The sequence below is a fragment of the Numenius arquata genome, chromosome 8 (assembly GCF_964106895.1).
Source record: "Numenius arquata chromosome 8, bNumArq3.hap1.1, whole genome shotgun sequence".
Classification (NCBI taxonomy): Eukaryota; Metazoa; Chordata; class Aves; order Charadriiformes; family Scolopacidae; genus Numenius; species Numenius arquata.
In genome coordinates, this window is record NC_133583.1 from 11309813 (window position 1) to 11330217 (window position 20405).

General features: G+C 42.1%; 1 protein-coding gene across 2 annotated transcripts in view; it reads right to left on the reverse strand.

Moving 5' to 3' along the window:
* Nucleotides 1-20405, reverse strand: part of SLC6A6 (solute carrier family 6 member 6) — a 52512-nt gene that overhangs the window by 25509 nt on the left and 6598 nt on the right. Inside the window, exons 4-7 of one of the 2 annotated variants that reach the window (XM_074151884.1) lie at nucleotides 16193-16249; nucleotides 3637-3876; nucleotides 2941-3075; nucleotides 403-637 (exon numbers count right to left, since the gene is read on the reverse strand). In XM_074151884.1, coding sequence (XP_074007985.1) covers nucleotides 403-637; nucleotides 2941-3075; nucleotides 3637-3876; nucleotides 16193-16249 — 667 coding nt within the window. Of the gene's footprint in view, nucleotides 1-402; nucleotides 638-2940; nucleotides 3076-3636; nucleotides 3877-16192; nucleotides 16291-20405 lie in introns of both variants that reach the window. The other variant, XM_074151885.1, reaches the window with a different exon arrangement.

The following is a 20405-nucleotide window of genomic DNA, read 5'->3' on the forward strand; positions in this document are numbered from 1 at the left end:
GGGTAAGTGGGAAAGGCAACCACAACGGGGGTGATTTGTCACTGTTTCCATTGTAAATCCATGCTACCAGGGAATCTGAAGTGACATGTTTCTGTTCTCATGCTGCATTTAGAGAATCCCAACCAAGAAGGAAACAAGTTTTCTTCCAAAACAGAAGTTGCGCTGGGCTTTTAGGGCTCCCTGTACGCTCTAGGATGAATACAGTTATGCATCTAACACCTTCCTCCACCGCCAGTCCATCTCAGGATGAGCTAGAACCAGTGGCAAACTCTGGTCAAATAACTGACACCCAGTTTTCTTTTACTATTTAACATTCCCCACGAGGCTTCCATAAAATATCAGGTCTGACCTCTGGCATGCCACTGAAGCACCCTGACGGCACCATAAAGAGGGGATACTCACTCCCAAAACTCCGTGACTGGAGAAGTGAAGTTAGTGGCATTCAGTGATATCCAGAGTGTTTTGTTCTTCCTGAGAGTGTCTTCCACGCAGGTCGGCGTGTTCCACTTCTGGTGGCAGTGTGCCCACGGCAGGACGCTCTGGAACGACTGGAACAGGTAGTAGAGTCCCCAGGCCAGGATCACGATGTAGTACACATTCAGAAGGGACACAATCACTATGGAAGCATAACCAATTCCTGGCAAGAGGGGAGAGAAAAGAAATACATGCAGACGTGACAGCCGCTTCTTGCTAGGGTGCCTTGTGCTCTCGTGGAGCTGGTGCTGTTCCTGCTGTGTTGCGGACTTGTACCCCATTCTACCACTCCGCTGTTGGGAGCTCAACTGAACTTGATTACAGATAAGCACAGACCAGACACCATCTCTGACTAGCATGGGCACTCAGGGCTGAGTTTCTGGCTGTGGTTTACTGACATCGCAGGGGAGGTCTACAGGACGTCTACCCAATTTAATACTAACCCGGCTATTTCAAGTTTTATTAAAAGGAAATCAAGGCATCATCCTTTCCTTATTTAGAGAGCTACACCATCTCACACCTTAGGTACCTACTTGGGGAACATAATTCTCACCACACTGTCCCCTAAGCCAGCTTCCTTGGAGGCAGCTCGGCTGGGCAGCCCCTGCACCACTCATACTTATCGACTGGCTCGGCTCAGCCTATGTGCAAAAAAAAAAAAGAGAGACAGTTCTTGAAGGAGTTAAAAAGGAAAATTCCAAAACTATCAATGTGAAAGCTGCTGTTTCTGCCCCAGTTTCACTTGTGCAAAGAAAACATTGTATTTGTAGCTGTTATGGTTAATTAGATCAATGTTTAACTCTGCTATCAATATTTGATGATAAAAAAATGTTCTGTTTGTTTTTATAAGCAGGGTCATGGGCAGATACGGGTGAGTCCTACACAACTTTGGGAATTGGCAGAATGCTGTTCCTGTGCAGGCTTTAATTAAACACCACAACTGTTGTCCTGAGTGTGGTATCTCTCTCCTAGCTCGGCAGTTTAACTCCACTGCCAGATTCAAACTACATCTTAAATCAGAAGCAGTCAGTATTTTTTAAAACACAAAATGAAAGGACTTGAAAAGTCCAATTTTCTGAAAATCTTCTGGTATACAGAATGTTAATCTCCAAAAAGCTTACAATGTTTGCCATTTAGGAATAACAAGAAAAAAAATTAGAAATTTCCTTTAAAAACTTAGAGTAGTCTCTTACAAGAGCACAAAAAGCCTATGAGCTTCCCTCTAACATCACTCTGATGGCTACCCTAGCACCTGGGATACCTGCCTCATACTTTACAGTTTCAAACCTTATTGCAATAGGAGTCTTTACCACCAGAGATTATTTTTATGCCAGGTGAAAACAACCAGTGCAAATGCTACTTATTCTGTAGAGCTGCATTTCATTCAGGACATACAGCTAGTCACATTATTAGAGCTACACTTTCTCTTCACAGATGCCTGGGAGACTGCTATTTAAGCAAGGAACGTTTCTTCCTCCTCCTCAGGAAAAAAAAAAAAAAAAAAAAAAAAAAAAAAAGGCTTCATGAAAGTGTGAGGAGGAGGAAGAAAACGGAGCTAAAGCAGTGCAATTACATCAACTTCAGCAGCATTCTGAATATTAGGTGGGAGTGTGAGCCACGGAGAAAGCCTTCACTTCTGCCTGGGGTGACATAAGGGGAGAGAGATGCCTGGAACAGCGATGGTGGCAGAGCTGGGGACACGTCAGCGTGAAGTGCCGACGCTTTCCAAACAGGATTTGAAGAGTGCCCCTCTGCTTAGTGTCCTTATTCCAAATGATTCTGCCTGTGCTGTCCAGCTGTGAAGTGTAATCTATACATAAGACAGGCCCTCTCAGTAATTTTTCTAACCTGTCTTTCATTTTTCATTCTAATTAACTTCCATAGCAGCATTTGTATAGATCCTGTGAGCAGTGAGTGAGTCTTCATTCGCTGGCAAAAGCCCTTGAACAACACCAGACCAACACGCCTGTTTGCCAGGACCTGCTCAGTAATGATTGAAGTCCCGTTCCTGAATCCTACCACAAAATGCTGCCCAGGTTTTGGCTGTATCAGTAACAGAGGGATGACACCAATCATAAGCTTTCACATAGCAGAGGGAGTTTGATTTCCAGACCAGAATAATATTTTGAATATGCTTTCACTAAGGCTAAGTAAAAGGCTCTAGCCTTCCAAAACAACCCTTTTCCAATACACGTGAATAAAATGTCCAATTGCATTTTTAAAGGCATAATATGCAATTTCTTGCTTGCTTATCGGCAGTTCTGCCAGTTAACAAGATGATAGCATCAAAATCAATACCTTACTTTGTCCTTCAGACTCTCTGACTTCTACCTTTCCAGGAAACCAATATCATACCCTCAATTACTAGAGTAAATACCTGAATTAATGGACGTGGGGAGAACAGTGTTGCTGCACATAGTTTACAGAGGTGTTTTTAAGCAGTAAAGCATAACAAGATGTACTAACCAGTGAATATAGGGCAGATCTTTTCCCAGCATGTAATTCCACCTTCAGAGGTATACTGTCCTAGCACCACCTCCAGGAAAAACACGGGAAGACCTCCCCCAAACAGGAAAATGAAATAAGGTATAAGAAATGCACCTGTTGAGAAAATATAGTAGTACAAAATCGAGATGAAGTGAGTGACTTTACACAAGATAGTCTAAAAAGTGTTAACAGACATATATAAACAAAGAAACATATTTGATACAATAATCTTATTCCGGGGCATTTTTGTTCATATTCAGACTCTGCAAGTGGAATAGGTATATGAAGCTGGAAAGGGCATTTTCTTACCTTTTTAAAGTGAAAATCTGCAATAACAATGGGATTAGGCACACAGCAGTTTCACGTGGTTCAGAATGCCCTTATTCTAAAATCCACCAGTCTGAAATTCTACTGGTCTATACTAATAGAGTACTGTAGTAGAAGTAAAAGAGCAGAAAAGGTTCAGTAGTATACAATTTTAAATTGCTGTTGTTTTCCATAATTAAGTTTTAACAAAAACTATTAAGTAATAGAACAATCTCTCCCGAAGACTGGTGAAGAAGGCAGAAAACGGATGCGTCATTATTCTTTTTAAAAAGTGGATGAAGGCACTGAAAAATAGTAAGTATGAGGCAGACAGACTGATTCATGAGAATGAAATAAAGCAATACTCACCTCCGCCATTTTTGTAGCAGAGATACGGAAACCGCCAGACGTTGCCTAAACCAATAAATCCACCAGCTACGGACAGCAGAAAGTCAATCTTGCTTGCCCACTTCTCCCGCTGGGGCGGCTTTCCTTCTGCCTCATCCTCAGGCCGTGTCCCCGGGCTCTTTCCGGGAGAAGGTTTGAGGATGTCCTTGTGGAAATCTTTCAAGCACTGAAGCTTTTCCTTTGTTGCCATATTTTTGCTTTCTACGTAGAAAAAAGAAAAAAAAATACCCTAGCTTTATTAAACAGTCTTTACTAGTAGAGCTCTAACACTGCAAGAACGGTTTAGCCAAACTCAGTTCCATAAAAACCAGTGCTGTTTATCAAGCTGAGATATGAAAATACATCTGCTGCCTTCACTGACCAGGAGACACAAACCTCCCCCAGACCCTGTGGTCACTCTTTATGGCCAATGCAGTGCAGGGGACAAAGGTTTGACACCACTGCCTACCTGCTGGCTGCAGACCAAGGGTGTATAAAGACTGCACTCTGCATCAGCAAATGGTCTTACTGAGCAAGTGTATCATGCTGTTTTCATGCCCATAAAAAGGTACAAATCACTGCATCTGATTCCTTCTCAAACACTTAAGAGAAATACAGCAGAATAGTAAATCTCACCTTTCCAGATAAAAACCATTCCTCTATTTCCCAATAACTTGATTCATCCTGTATCATTTATCGCCTGCAATTTCCTTTCCCCGAAGCATTATAAAGCTTTCAGAAAACTATACATTCATAAAAACTGGAATGGAAAGTCATTTGTTCTAATCAACCTGCAGGAACCGAAGGAATCTTTTCAGTTTATTCCATTTTCATAACTGCACTGTTCTCCCTTGACATCAATAAAGGGACAAAAATAAACCTTGATATTCAATTACTGTCTTATATGCACCTATGCAATTGAGTAGTTTGCCAAGAATGATGTCTTCTTAGTTAATCAAAAAGTCAGTGGTATGAGTCACCTGATGCAAAACTCAAAGCATATTAAATCATAGCTGGTTTTATAATTTATATACATAATTTATGATGTTCAAAAATCAAAGATTGTGTAAAAACAGTAACAGAAAGAATTACTCTAACAAGTGTCCTTTTATTCCAGATTTCTTGATGAAAACAACTGAGGAATAACTTGTAGCTTTTATGTTAACTCAGATCTCGGGCATATGAGGCCAATTCATTCCCCACATAACTCAAGTGACTTTAGCTGGATCTGACCAGTTATTTTTGCGTAGTGTTTTGATACTGGAAAACACATGAAATTTTCACCAGAACTGGGCAAACCAGCAAGTTTATTCCAGACCACAACCATTCCCTGCTTGTACATGTCATTATGTGTGCACAGCCATAAAAAAATCATGCTACAGATTATCCTGTTCAATAGCTGCAAGCCTCCCTCGAACCTGCTTGCTGGTTTTGATCTCTAACCTGATTTAGTGGCAGTGACCTGAAACCTGAGTTGACATTAGCTCTGCAGGAAGTTTTTAATCCGAACATGATTTTGAGATAGATATGCATCACTATACCCGTAAATCTTTCCATCCACTACGGAAAGTTTCAAAAGGCTAACATTTTTGCAAACCACAGCAGCTCGATATTCGCCCCACTGACATACAAGTGGCCTTTGCAATACAGTTATTGCGACAGCAGTTGCCTATCACACCATAATCTAAAAAGGGACTTTAATCTTCACAACGCTAATCATTATGAGTTTGTACTGTTTTTTAAAAAAGGCCACTGCTGACTGCAGAGGTGATCTGACCAACTGCAATACCTTCTTGTCAACAGCAGAGAGAGCTCATAGAAGGATAAAGTTAATCACAGGGTGATGGATCATCTCCAGTCACTGTAGGGGTATGTGGGCAGAACACATACTCCTCTAAAATGTCTCCTATCGGTTACTGTTAGAGACATGGTATGAGATAAAGTAGCATAGTAACTGAATAAAAATGGCTCTATAACAGCCTTTAGGCATCTAGTTGCTTCAGGGAATTAATTCACAATAGTTAACTTGTGTTCCTAGTATCATACATGGAGATTAATGGAGGTGCCTCCAAGAGGGATTCACAGTAGCCTTAACCTCCCTGGGACATCAGCATCTCATTCCAAGCCCTGAAAAGGTACCACCCCACATCATCCCCTGGAGTCATCTCTTGGGGGAGTAAAAGAAAGAAGTAGGTGCAACAGCTTTTCTTCAAAGTACCTACAACGTGGCTTTGTCCCGCTCTCACTGCAACAGCAACTGGGCATGGAGACAGCCTAATTTCACTTTCTTTTGCTATATGTGCTGCTTGAATCCCTATCTTTCATCTTGCATGAGAATGTCATATCCATCAGGCAACAGGCTATTCTGGGCTGAGGAATGGAGGGCATTTGGACTGTCTCTCATGAAAACTGTTCTTCACAGGGGTTACTGAAATACTCATCAACAGAGGAAGAAAGCGTGCAAAAGAGAGAGCAACCCACACCTAGTGTTTAGGGTACACTTTTTTTCCGACAATTTTTTGTTGAACTGCTGAGACAGCCATAAACCTTCTTAACAGGGCACAGAGATATATACATTTATAGATCCTTGCAGGATTAAGGTTTGAAATAGGAGCTTAACTGCTCCCCATGGGGACTGATACTGGAAATATCCCAAAACAGTACACTGGGCATGTAGGGAACATTTATGTTTAAAACAAAAAGAGGGTTCCTACAGACATTAGCCACCTCTGAAATGAAAAACTCTTCCAGGATTGCAATTTTTTGCAATCTACTTTTATCTTGCAGAGTTCTTTATTTTCCTGCCAGCTCTAATCTTCTTGCCTGTGGATTTACGTTGACCCAGGTGTTACTCAGTTCTACCCAGAATTTGCAAGCCTGACCAATTGACTGCGTTCTGCAAACCTTAACTCTCCCTGAGACAAGGAGATCACCCTGTGGTTTGTCCTAATTATCCACACACAAAGTGTGAAACGGTGCCTGTTCAGACTCCTACTTGGTAACTGCGTGGGACTGCATTTTAAAAAGGGATTTCTAATTTGTCTTAAGACACCCCAAATTAATGGCTGCCCTTGAAAACCTAATTACTGAGCGTAAATTTTGTTTCAGCCTTAGCTGGCAAGTGAAGATGGATCATAATCTTTCCCTTAGCCCACAAATGATAAATCCTCAAGGTCACGCTTGCTTTTGGGGTGGCTATTTCACCGTACGGGTGCCAGGGGATGGACCACCACGACTCTGTTGCAAGTCACCAGCTCTCACTGGTACGGTACCTATCCAACGCCTGTGCAAAATTAGTAACAGCCCAGTTTTACTGCGTATCTCTTATCTAGTCTTGCTAAAATCCCAATTGTGTTTGAGGGCCGGCAGCTGTGGCTGGCAGGCACGTACCGTTGACCAATACCATAGGAATTGACGCTAAGCGGCCACCTGGGACTGCGGTCCCAGCCCATGTCACGTTCAAGGGATGTCGGATTTATCCCCCTTTGCTGCCAACCATTGGTGTCCACCCAGCCATTCCCAATTACAGGAACTGTCTACAAAGGCTGCAAGGGTGGGGGGTACGGGCGATTCTCCTTGGCGAAGAAAAGCCAAGAAAATCAAGTTTGTTTAGTGAAAGGCATTGTCTTTTTCCTTAATGGGGTTGGAGTTTCGTTTCCTTTAGTTATGTCCCACTGGGTGAGGTTAAAATGGCTCTTAAGGGAAATAGTCTGACAGAGATGCTGAAACAATATGTTGTCACCGCCCAGGTCAGAACCAGAGAATAATAGGTTATTTTTACTGTATCACTTAGTGGGGATGGTATCCGAGATCTAAGTCCATCTGATTCCCCCAAGGAAATATATTGTACGAAAATGCTCTTATAACCACAGCGTCCAAAAGGAGCGATCCAAGTCTGTGGCATATGTCTGCCTCCCAGAGACACACGTCTGCCTTCCAGGAGCCACATCTCCCTGTGAGAGTACCCCCTCCAGGAAGCTTCGGGTGGCCTTGGGAAGCTCTGGCTTCATCTGATGAACATAATACAGATAAATAAAAAGCAGCAGTCAAGCTTGCCATTTACAGTGCGCTACTAGGCCGAGTCCAGCCAAGCAGCTAGAGCCTGATCTGAAAGCAAGGGGAGAAAGGACCCAGACTGGGCCAGGCTCAGGATCTGCTCTCACGTACACTGGTACAAACCCTGATTACCTGAGGATGAAGTTATCAATTGCCAAATCGATTTGATGGTAAAATGTGGAAAAACAGAACAAGGGAGCAAACAGGGGCGCTTTGTGCTTCTCAAGCATCTGAGGCCTGGCAGGGCCAGGAGCACCTCAAGGGCTCCTCTGCCTCTGCAGGAGAATGTTGCCTCCGTGCACCCCCTCTGGTGCACAAATTTCCCTTTGTGGAATACCTCTTCGATAACCCAAGCTCTCCTGCTGCCCCCGCTGTGTCTTTGGTGCACAGCTGAAAATACCAAAAGCTTAGCCAGAAGCAGAGAGCTTTCGCGGCCAACCCGTCTCGGGCCATCTACTGTGCTACAGCTATCATATCTTTGCACGTACAGCCTGCACCTCAAATAACCCATACCCTTTAAAAAATACTGGCATTGAAATGTAATCCTTCATAACATGAGGACTAGGGGAAGGTGGAGGCACTGGGCAGAGGGATCAGACGATGAGAGATGCAGATGGTGGAAGGCCACCAGGGCGGACAGGAGCTGCGGGTTGTCAGAACTCACACAACTCACATTACTGCTGAACCACTGACTTTTTTTGACAGACAACCCATGGATTACACATCTGAAAATACACTGTTCAATTTCTGCTTTGGGATTACAGTAATGATCCGCTCCAAGCTTCTTATAGCCAGAGACAGGTGACCAATGCAGGGTAACACTTTCCAGGAGGAGCCCTGAGAACAAATTCATCACAGATGCTACCTCACTTAGTACAAGTCTTCAAAATAATGGTTTTCCAAATGCTGATGGAAACAAGAAAAAATCAAAGTCTGCCTGTACACACAGATATTTATCTATAAATATTTATGCATGCTAAAATAAAATGCATGCCCTGTCTTGTCTGAGGATCAGAAACCACAGCAAAGGAGCTACTTCTTTTTTGGTCAACACATGTAAACTTTGAATAGGGATTCAACATACTGAATTGGTGACTAGAATAGCAAATGGACATTTGTTTTCTAGCTCCTTCTTCCTTTAGAAAACTAAAAGCAAAATACATACTCAGAGTGTCTCTGACCTTGATGGGAATGCTGCCTGAGGAATGACTGTATGGCTGCACTGCTGATTTTATGGACTATTTTTGCAGTGTGATGTGTACCACCACTGCTTTTGCTTTCAAGGACCCTTTTCTACTAAGTTCAGCCTGTGCAGACTGTATGTCTTGAGCTTCTCAGTGCTCTCTCCTCCTCTTCTGTCTCAATGGCTTTTGAAAGACATCTGTTTATCACATTATAATTAATTTTTCTAACCCTACGGAAGCGCACTGCTTCTTTATTTATTGGCATCTCTCTTATTTTTCTGCCATTTTTTTCTTTCATAGCTTGGAAATCAAAGTCAACCTCCCTTAAAAAATAGATTTTCTATATCTGTCAAACTATTTGTGGGTTGGTTCTTTTTTTAATAATTATTTTATATTCATACTCATGAATATTTCAAAATTAGCTGCCCTGATTGCTGGATCAGAGCTGCTCTTCAAATAAGCAGCTTCCACTCTCATTGAGAGCAATGGAAAAGCTGCTATTGATTTCAACAGTAGTAGGATCAGGTCCCGAATAAAACTGCATTTATTATGTTTGGCTCATTTCCTAGGATTACTTGGAACTTTGAAAGCTGTAATTCTTGATGTTGACAGCTTTCCCTCCCTCCTGGAGCAGTGTGGTTAAGCCAATCAATACATGATTAAAAGAAACAGCCCCCTGATCAAACTTATGGCTTTAGTGCAAGTCTTTCTGATCTGCAGAAGAAAAAAGCCTTTATCTTTGGCAGCCCTTGGGCCACACCAGTATCCAAAGAGCACCTGACTCCATTTATCATTCTTAACTCATATCCAAGTTCTTTCTGCTTCATTGAACAAGATACCTAGATTTTCTGGAAAATAATACTGCTCCCTTTATTGCAAACATTGCCTCTCTTCTTCTTAAAAATGCCTCTAAAAATTCCCTGAACTACATTTCACTATTCTCTTTGTCTTCAATAGACTCCTCTTTTTCTGATTACTTTTCTCTGGCTATGGGTATTTATTTAAACATCTATCCATTTGTCCGTTTTTTTCTTTCTCAGTTTTCGCTCCAACTTTTGACATCTCTCTTCTCATTTCTTCATTGCTTCCTTTTCTTTCACTATGACACTTTTTTCCAGTCTTCTAAGATTGACTGGAAAATCTGCTACTAAAAATTTTCTAGGAGCAAAACGCACTCCTTTATAAAGCTGAAGTCTATTCTGAAAGAAAAGCCCAGGGCTTAATGCAATTTCTTTTTCATCAGTTGTGGTCTGGACAAAAGGTATCTTTTTTTTTCCCCCACATACGTTTTTCTTGCTGGTGTTTCCATTCATGCTCATGAAGTGCTTCAAATAGGTACTGTGTCACAGCGCAAAGCTGTTAAAAAATCCTCCATCTTTGCTCAGATTTCAGCAGCAGAAAATCTGCAGTCACATAATACTCTAGATGCTCATTTTGTTCTACTTATTTATATGAAAGAACAAAGCTGTTAGAGCTAAACCCAGAACAGGAGGAAATTAAAAACTCCCTTCCCGTTGTCTGGGGTGGAAAGGAGGAGAAAAAATATCCACAAATCCCAATGGGTTTCAGAGGGAACATGACCTTAACCCTAAACACAGGGGCTGAAGCGAAGGTGATGCTTCCCAGCCTCAGAGGAAAAGCGTGGGATGCATTGAAGCAGAGAACTGGCACACTGTCTCCTGAATCCCAGTGAGAAACCAAGGGTCCTGCACCAGAGAGCTGTAGCCCTCCTGCTCTGTCCCCTCCTCAAAGAAGAAAGCCCAAGGGCGACAGGAGGAGACCACAGGGAAGGAGAGCGTGAAAGCAAGGGTCAGCAGAGGCAAGGAGAACGAAGGGAAACTGCTCATCCCTAGTACACCGTACTGGTAATTACGTGTGGGAAAACATCCAGTTAACACTTGGTTTTGTTCACGTGAAGCCAACTGCTGACCTAATTTAATGCCTCCGGGTGTGCCAGCTAACAGTCTCCTGACTGTCAATAGGCTGGAAAGAAGCACCAGCTCCCTGCTGCCTTCCCTGCATGCTCCCTCCGCTCTAGCAGCTCTCCTACTGTGAAAAAATATTAATTCACTGGGTGACACCACCTCTCGAGGCCCTTGTCTTTAAGAGAGGGCCCTTAACGTATATCCAAGTGGTGTGGCAAGGTGACAGCTTTCCAAGCGAGATGGGCATTGCCAAAGAATATTCAACAAGCTGCGCACATCTTCAACCACCTCATACCCTGCAGCTGTACAACTTTTGACTAAAGGAACAAGCGTTTTCATATTTTATTTTTGATTCTGAAGGTCTGCTGTTGAGTAGACTGCAATTCTCTACTACATCTAGGCGTCAATTAAACTAGTTCTGCTGCCACAAATAAACCACAACAAAATCTGAGGGATGTCCCTTATCCTGCTACAAAAAAAAAGCAAAAACTTTAAATCCCACGAAGCTTATGAACTTGAATAGTCAGTGGTGTGCACTGTGCTTATTGAATTTTTTGCATGTGATTAATAACATATTGATTCTACGTGACGGATCTGCAAGGCACTTACAATGCACACTAGTGTCACACAGCAATCTCTGCTACGATAACTGAGCAGTGCCCCAGTGCAGGGAAGAGAAATAATAAAGTAGCCATTTAGTGAAGCAAATGTGCAATAAAATGTATGAATTCATTATTTCAAAGCAATTTTTTCTTGGGGATAAATCGTTCCCCCCTCACCTGTTTTTTCAACTAATTCTAAATGTAAGCTTAAATTTACTGAATTTACCAATGCTTGTGTTCAGGGCTTTCTCTTAATTGAAGATCACTGTACTCTTTCAGCATGTTTTGCAACTAGGTAAAAACCAGCTATATGTGTAAGATTACATGTTTCTGGAAAAACAAGTGGAGTTTTCCATACACGCTAATGACTTTGATCAGCTTTGTAAAGAGGCTGTTGCCATACCTGCCTTGGCCGCCTCCACACAAAGCTGGAGTTGTGTTTTTGTTGCTTCTATCCATTCATCTTAATTTAAACAATAACTGAGGACAGGTTTCTATCCCACCTGTGGCAGCTGTTTAAACATGTCACACAGCACCTTATTCCCACAAATCTAGATCCCAGCACAATTAGTGGAGGAGAACAATCCTCTTTCTTCTTCTTTGTTCCCGTGCCCCAACTGCACTAACACCTGAGCTTTTTTTTCTAGAATACATTAATGGAAGGAAGAGTTGTGCAACACAGCACCGTGAGTGGAAAACGGCCAGCCAGCTTGTACCAGGAAAACAGCTATTACACGCACGCGATCAGCAGGGTTAGCCTCATTACAGGGCTATAAACCTTGAGAAGGTTACAAAGCCCTGAGGTCAGAGCCATGAGCTCTAAAACTTAATGGTAAGGGTGAGCTACTTTTGATTTCAGTCTTGACTTCTCCTTTATGCTGCCAGTAATTATCAGTGAAAATACGAATCAGTGATGGAAATGAGTTTAGACTTTTAAGATGTGGAGCTCAGGTGGAAGAACAACCCCCAGTACTGCCCCACGGTACGCAGGGGACTATGGTGCTTGGCCAGGCACCACTGCTCCCAAGCCTTCAGCCATCAGAGATTTCCTAAGCACCCTGAGATTCAATTTACTGTTGTTGTTTTCTTCCCTTCAAGAAAAAAAAAAAAAAAAAGGAACAGAAACTTTAAGCATATGAAGTTTCACACAGGAAATGAAATTGAAACTACTGATATGGCAGAGCAAAATAGAGCACGGGGGGTTCTGCAGAGGAGATGCTAAAAGAAGAAGTGGCGAAGCTGATGAACAAGCTCACAGAGAGCGCAACTTTGCAAAACAGGTCGGTGAAATGTAGACTTTCACACATACACACACAAAAAAGCGAAGCTGTGTAGACACTATAGTATTTATTTGCTTTCATGCAGCTGGTGCCAGGTGCTGGCTTGCACGGCTGGACACTGGCCTGTTTTGTTCAAACCCAGAACAGCCTTGGCTCAGTCTCCCGCTGCAGCTCTGTCCCTTGAGCTTCCATGGCCGGCTGGAGCCACTCACCCTGCTCCTGGAAGGGGCATTTCAGAAGGAATACCGCTATGTCCTACAGGCCTCTCAATGGGCATTATTTGATCACTACCCATCTGTTTTGAAGGTCTGAGTTGGAAGTAAAACCTTTGGTATTGACCACTAAATCTATATGCTTTTAAATGTCACGTGATTCAGGCTGATTCCCTATCAGAGGTGTATTTTCAGTTCACTTTGGCCACAGATCTCTGACATCAGCTTTCCTATACAGAAAGCCACACTCATTTTTATGTCAAGAGATATGAAAACCAAATAGCACCAGAACAAATACTTCACTTCTCCAAGGAAACTAACATATAAACCACTTCTGCATACCATGGTCTGCAAAGTGCAGAGCACACACCAAGCACAAACAAAGCCCTGATCCCACACATTACTTGGACAAAAGCCCCACTGAATTCACCCTGGAATTTCTGCCTCCAAAGGGAATTTCCTAAGAGCAAGGCTGACTCCAATACAAGAAACAAGTACCTGCAGCCCTGCTTTTATACCAGTATCAATCCTGCAGGCTACAGGTACTTGCTTTTCCGTTGGCTTTTGCAGGTGAGCATCCCAATACAGCATGACAATCTATCAACAGCCTGAGTATTTTTCCCCATCTCTTATCTTTTCAAACAAACACCAGCTGATGGTTTTCATTGCAGGTTGCTTTTATAGCCCTAGCTTGACTACTGTAAACTTAACCTACTCCTGTTGACCAGTTCAGAGACATAGTTCATAAAGCTGAACAGTTCAGGACAAATTCTTTCTTAGTGCAATTTTATCTAAGTGAACATGCTTACACTAGATACCAACGTGGCACATTAACCTTTAATATCCAAAGCTGTTTTCATCATGACTACAACTGTTTTTCATGGAATTTTTTTCCTGTGCAAAAGCTAAGTACAGACAGGTGGGAAACTGTTTGCAGTTCCACCATAAATGATGGGTACGTGACAAACAGCCGAGATAGCCATAAAAACACTCCATATGTAAACTAATGGTAGAAAGCAAGAGAACTTCCTTACTTGTCTGGATTTTTGTAAGGAGGTGACATGCAATACAAGAGCTACATGATCTTTTGGTAGTTTTGCAGAAGTAGAAACCCAGGTGACTCAAAGTCAGATATATCACTTTAAATTTGCCATGTGACTAATATCCTATTAAATTTGACTTGTAATTTATGGCTTGTGTACTGCAGGAAGAGTGGAGGAGAAGGGACTTTCAACCCTACTAAGCAACAGTATCTTTGCTACCATATTCCCTTGAAAGAGCAACCCTCTGCATCATTTAGGAAGGATCTATTTGAGGAGAGAGAATTGATGTGGTTACAAAAAAGGGAGGGCAGCAATCACTACAAAAAGTATATGAAAGCAAGTCTATCCTGTTAAATCTTGATTTTAGAATCCTGTCTTGTATAACGGGACAAAAATGGCTTTTGGTTGCTCATATTTAGTCTTTCCTCAATCCACTACGGTAGCCCCATTTGTAAATTTTACTTTTGACAGACCCTGATGGGAAATGAGGTGTTTGTATAAGCAATATACTTCTTGCTGATAAAGGAGAATATGGAGAAACATCACCTTATCTGGCAGACTTGATAGAGCAACCCTATAAAACAATTCCCGTAATTCTTCTTCCTACCAAGTGGGAGTTTCTTCTTTTTTTTTTTCTCCCTATAATACCTAGATCATCATAGAAAATTCCCTAGACTGATATGGTGAATCTGAGTCTGGTTTTGCTTTCTTTCAGCACAATTAAAATAAGGTTATTCTGACAAAAGGCGTTTTTTGGCTGCCGCATATAGGCCAACCCATGAAAATTCACTACCCTGTAGAGCTCGCAGATGCCCCTCTGCACGTCCGAAGCTCTTTGGCAGACAGCTGCAGGGCTGGGAAGGCGTTTAGCTGAGGAGCAGATGCTCTGTGCAGCGTTAACTCCCTCACGTGGTTACAGCCGCATGAGGAAACCAGCACGTAAAGGCAGAGCCTGGGCAGTTGGTGACTCGCTAAATCCTAAATACCCCAAAGCTCTCTTCACAGCTGCTAGAGAATGGGATTTGTAACCAAAAGGGAAAAGAGGTGATCTTTACTTTTTAAATATTTATTGTCCTGATATAATTATGCATCAAACTCTTCAACTGATAACTTCAATTGGCACTTAATGAAGATTTGAAGGGATCTCAAGTGAAATCCTGGTAAAAATTCTAATTAATTTCAATGATACCCAAATTTCACCTACTATCTCATCTGAAGTTACCATTTACATCTTGATTTTAGCCCACATGAGTCAAACCACTAACTTCATTGATCTTCAGGAGGTCACTCCTGTTCTATGTTGGTGTGAATGAGAGTGACTCCAACAGGGAGTGAGGAGTTAATGACACATACAGCACCATGGCTGAATCAGAACCATAAAATAATTTAGTTTAGAAGGGACTTCCAGCGGTCACGTAGCCCAGCCTCTTGCTCAAAGAAGGGCCAACATCAGACTGGGTTGCTGATGGTCTTATCTGGTCAATCTCTGAAAACCTCCAGCAGTGGAGACTGTACAATCTCTGTGCCACCCATGCCACTGCTTCAGTCCTCTCAGGGTGAACATTTTTTCCTTATAACCAATCTGAACTTCCCTATCGGACAAAGAATGAAGATGAGGAGGAAAAGGGAGAGGAGGATTAGCACAAAATGACAAGACAATACCAAATGGAAGGCTCAATCTTCATGTTGTGCTCGCATACAACACAAGCAGTTGGAAAGTAAAAGATACAGAGGGTGTGTGCGGTGAGTGACAAATGGGTAAGCTCCAGGTTAAGTACAAAGTAAGCAACAGTCCCTGGTGGCAGCATATCAGATGACACTCATTTTATTGTCAGAGTAAAAACATATTCCTTTAAGAAAACCAAACAAAAACCCTGTTGAATGTTACAATTCATGCCAAGCAATTACTGCTTTCCACAACGCGTCCTGTGACTCACTGTGCCACAATAAATTGGCATATGGTGCTCATTCAGGGTATACCACTCACACATTTGCAATAGCTCTAAAGAGCTAATAGTCACTTGCACTGTAGTTAATTTGGGGGGTTTTTAATTTCCCCACAGCAATGCAATAAATGTCATGCTTATTATTGTATTATTATTATTTTTTAAAAAATAAAATAATGTTTTTAGTGGCAGGCAAGTGTCATTAATGCCTGAAATCTCTTGTATGCTGGGGAAATCAATTCAGACAGCCTCTGGCATGCGAAAGCACATAAATAATTGGTAAATACTACCTGTGGTCTTCTGGGTCCAGATTTGCCTGATGCCAAGAGCAATCAACTCCTTTTTGGCTGCAAAGGATAGGAGGGCACTCAATGCCTTGCAGAAGGCACTCGGTACCTGGCAAAAATCAAGCTTTCCGTGTGCCAGCACCCCATGGAAGAGCAAACCCTGAAGCACATACGACAGAAATGGTTCTCTTGTCTTACGAGGGAAGGCAACCTCCTACAGAGACACAGAGCCAGCTCTCCGTAAGGTGCTGAATACTCCCCCTGCCTGGGAAAGGTGCCCTTCCTACAGTTATCCTGCTTAACAAACAGCTCTAACTCTCTTAGCAAAGGAGACAAAAAAACATAACAAAGCATCTGTCTTTCAGTGAGTCTGCCCAAGGGCCGCGGTAGACTGGAAATCCATTTTTTATCATTAATAAGACCTCAGAGATGTCTTAAAAGCAGAGATCAAGCAGTGGCAGAAGACACTATGTGCAACTACAAGAAAATTCTTCTCCTGTAATCAAGATTACTAAAATGAGCCCGGTCTACACCATGACTTGTGAGTACCACCAAGAGAATATGGCTTCAGAGTGCTAATGAAGCTTTCCGTCATACCGAGATGATATAATGGGGCAAGAGGTTCTATATAGGCAAGGTCTACCTAACGCTTGTATACATTTGACACAAGTCCACTGAAGCCAGTGCTATTCATTAGCAAAAGTGGATCAGTAGGACAGAAGTGGACCACTGGGATTTTGCCCACGTAGGGACTCGGAGCTATAGCAGAAGCGCCACAGGTTTCAAGGTCAGCAGGACTCATTCCTGAAAAAGGGGGTCTGACTCTGATGCTGTTTACACAACGATAAAGCAATAGCAATGCTACTGGAATCCACAAAGCTACGCTGGAATGAATCAGTTAGTTGAGAATTAGATCCTGAATTTGTATGTCTTTGCAGCTAATTTCACAGGTATTAAACAACACTAGCATCTCAAGATGTGACTTGGAAGGAAATACATAAACAAACATCTCAGCCTACAGCTCTACTGCTCCCTGATCCCCAAAGAGGCAATTATTCCCTCAGCGGTGTTTTGTATGGGCCAAATACTATGATTGCCAATACAAATATTTTGCTCCTGGGATTTTGCTTTATAAAATGTAAGTTTGGACTGTGTGGCCTCAGATGTTTTCCTCAGTGCTTAACCCAACGGGTTCCAAATGGTGATTGGGGAACATGGCCATGACCTTGGCATGAACGGCAACGGTAAATAATGACCTGCTCTGCCTATTTCCTCACATTGAATCTCCTGAGCTGTTTAATTGTGTGGAAGACAGGTGAAATTATGCCTGAACCAAGACTGCCAGGGTCTGACCTGCGCTCTTCTACTGTTATTCTGGTAATAGGTAATAACCGATTACCATTAGCGATTAGGTAATAACCATCTTCTCCTCAATGCAAAGACTCTCCCTCCAGAGAAGGAAAAGCTGCCTTTGTCCAGATCCCTCGTTCTCTTGTTGGTTAATTCATGACAGTGTTAGCTAGCTTTTCATTACAGGGTATTATTTGTAGCTGCTGTTTTCATGAATCAGCTGTAATAAACAAGTGAAATTTATGTTCCTTTTTAAATTGCTTGAAATAATTAGTGTCGTTAAATTTAGACTCTGAAAAAACTGATTTCTCTATTTTTTTAAATAAATACAGAAGCTACAAAGCGATCTATCATCACCAGTCAGGCTGGGGCCAGAACAGTATGCGCTCCATACACTATCCAAAATGTGTTTTAGATGAGGAAATAATCTACGTTCTCCAAACAACCTTTTAAAAGTAAATGACGGTTGTGCTGAATTGTTTTAACAACTGCACTGTGTGTTATTCGTCTCCAACCTAAACTCAGAGAGGACTTTTTATTCCTATTCTGGTCCATACAGGTGCAAATAGGCACCCTGGATCTGGATCACGCTGATAAACTCAATGCAAAGTAGGACCAAAACTGAGACCCAGATCAGAATTTTGCAGCTGGCTTCTTAGCTTGGTGATTTATACTGCATCCAACTATTATAAAAGCCCTGACCCATGTCAGGCATTCAAATACCAAACTTGGAGCTTGTGGTTTGCTCTCATCTCTGCATCATTTACCTTATCCACTCATTCCGCCTCAACCACAGCTTGCTGTATGGAAGTCCAGATAGTAACTTAAAGTAAATAAATGCAATGCCCTCCACAACCCAGTTTGGCCATTTCGCAGCTACTGCTGCTGGATTTCAGAGCCTGATCCAACAATCCTGCTTCATGGCAGCACCGAACAAACATTCTCTAAAAAGCTTTTCACTCATAGTTGCATTGTGGGTTTTTTTGTTTGGTCAGTTTTGTGATTCATCAGCCTTACAGTATTTTTCTTGTTGCAGGTGCCACCATCCCAGCAGTGCAGGTTTCCTCAGTGCAACGGGAAAGACAAGATGAAATACCAGGGACCATGACAGAACTCAGCCTTAATGGCTCTACAAGAGAGGACTGATGTCGAGCAGACGTTCAGCTGGCTACAACCCCAGGAGAGATGAGGAAAAGATGATCTGCTGTGGGAAAGACCACATCGTACCATGCATAGAAGAGATATAGTAACAATATACTACTTGTATAACAAGGAAAGGTACAAAATGAAGACAAGGAGAAGGCTAAACATGACAGTTTTTACATTATAAACTCTTATAACTAGAGGAAGGAAAAATTAGGGAAGGTATGCAAACAAGAACGATGGAGATCGGAAAGGAGTTTGGAGTAACGTGCAGAAGACAGTTGTAACCGGTATCAAAACATAAAATTGTAAGTACTTATTTGCTCTATATATGATAAAACAGTAACGACTTCTACATAAATGATAAAATCCCAGGGCATTAAAATAAATATATAGGCATAAATCATTCCTGGGTAAAATAAGTAAGTGCCATGCAATGGGATGGGGATTTAGGGCTAGGAAGTGCCCTACATCTCAGGAGAGCAGTGACATTGCCCACAGAGCAGCAAGCTCCAAAGCCGTGAATCAAAGAAAGACTTAAAGGTGATTACAGGCAAGATCAGCCAAGTAATAGAGTTTCTCTGTGTGACGCTACCGAGTGATGCAGAAGGGTCAAAGGCTAAGCTAGTTCTGGATGTGTACATATGAAGGGATGGTATGGAAATCTAAAGCATAATGCTATGTCAAAACAACCACAGCGGGTATAGTATGAGCTGTTCAAGTCTCCACAGATTAGAAAGGAGATAGAAAAATTAAAGAAAATACAAATAAGTACAGTAAAAATGATCTAAGGAGAGAGTAAGAGAGCTAAATTAATACGGTCTGTAAATTAGAAGACTCCTGGGCTGAGATCCAGCTATAAATACCTTCAAGGTACTCTGTGTAGAGGAGGGTAATTAATCTAGCTCAAAAGATAGTAGGACAAGAAGCAATTGCTTGAATTTAGGAATGGAAAAATTCAGGATATATAATAAGGAAAAGCTATTTGAAGAGACACATCTGCTCAACCGGGCATATTCCCAAGGTGGTAGCCAAGGCACACTTACTGTACGCAACCGAGAACACACAGAATAAGGAAGGGGCTCTGGGAAATGCTGCAGTCAAAGCTTTCTACAGCCCAAAGAGATCACCACAGTCCAACATATTGATCTCTTGATCTCTTCCTTTATGGTTTATCTGAAAGACTGCTCCTCTATTTAAAAAAAAAAAAATAACCCAACACCCAAACCTCTATATGCACGTAGAGACAATGCATCCATACCAGAGCTGAGAAATGGGGGTGTGCAGCACTCCAACATGCACCGCAGGTAACGGCAAACCTCTCTAACTCTCTTCTGGCTACTCAGTGGTGTGTGCGGCACGAGTCTGCTGGGTGCCAGGCAGGACAGTGTCAGGTAGACAAAAACTGCTGACCCAGCCAGTAGATTATTCTGAGTAGCTCAACACCGAGGTCAAAGGCTGAAGTGGGAACTACCTCTTGTGATACTTGTGGTCTTCCCCAGCCTTGTGTTAAAGAGATCCTTCATGGAAGCTTTCAATGTCACTGCATAAATTATGTACTTTGATTTATAATTAGCTGAAAATCGACACTAGCAGTATTTAACAATCCTCAGAAGCTCTAAAATACACCTCCATTAAGAAAAATAAAATAAAAATCCCCAAACATTTGCAACAGGCCTTACAATTTTCAATGACAAATGGGTATACACAAACGCGAGGAATA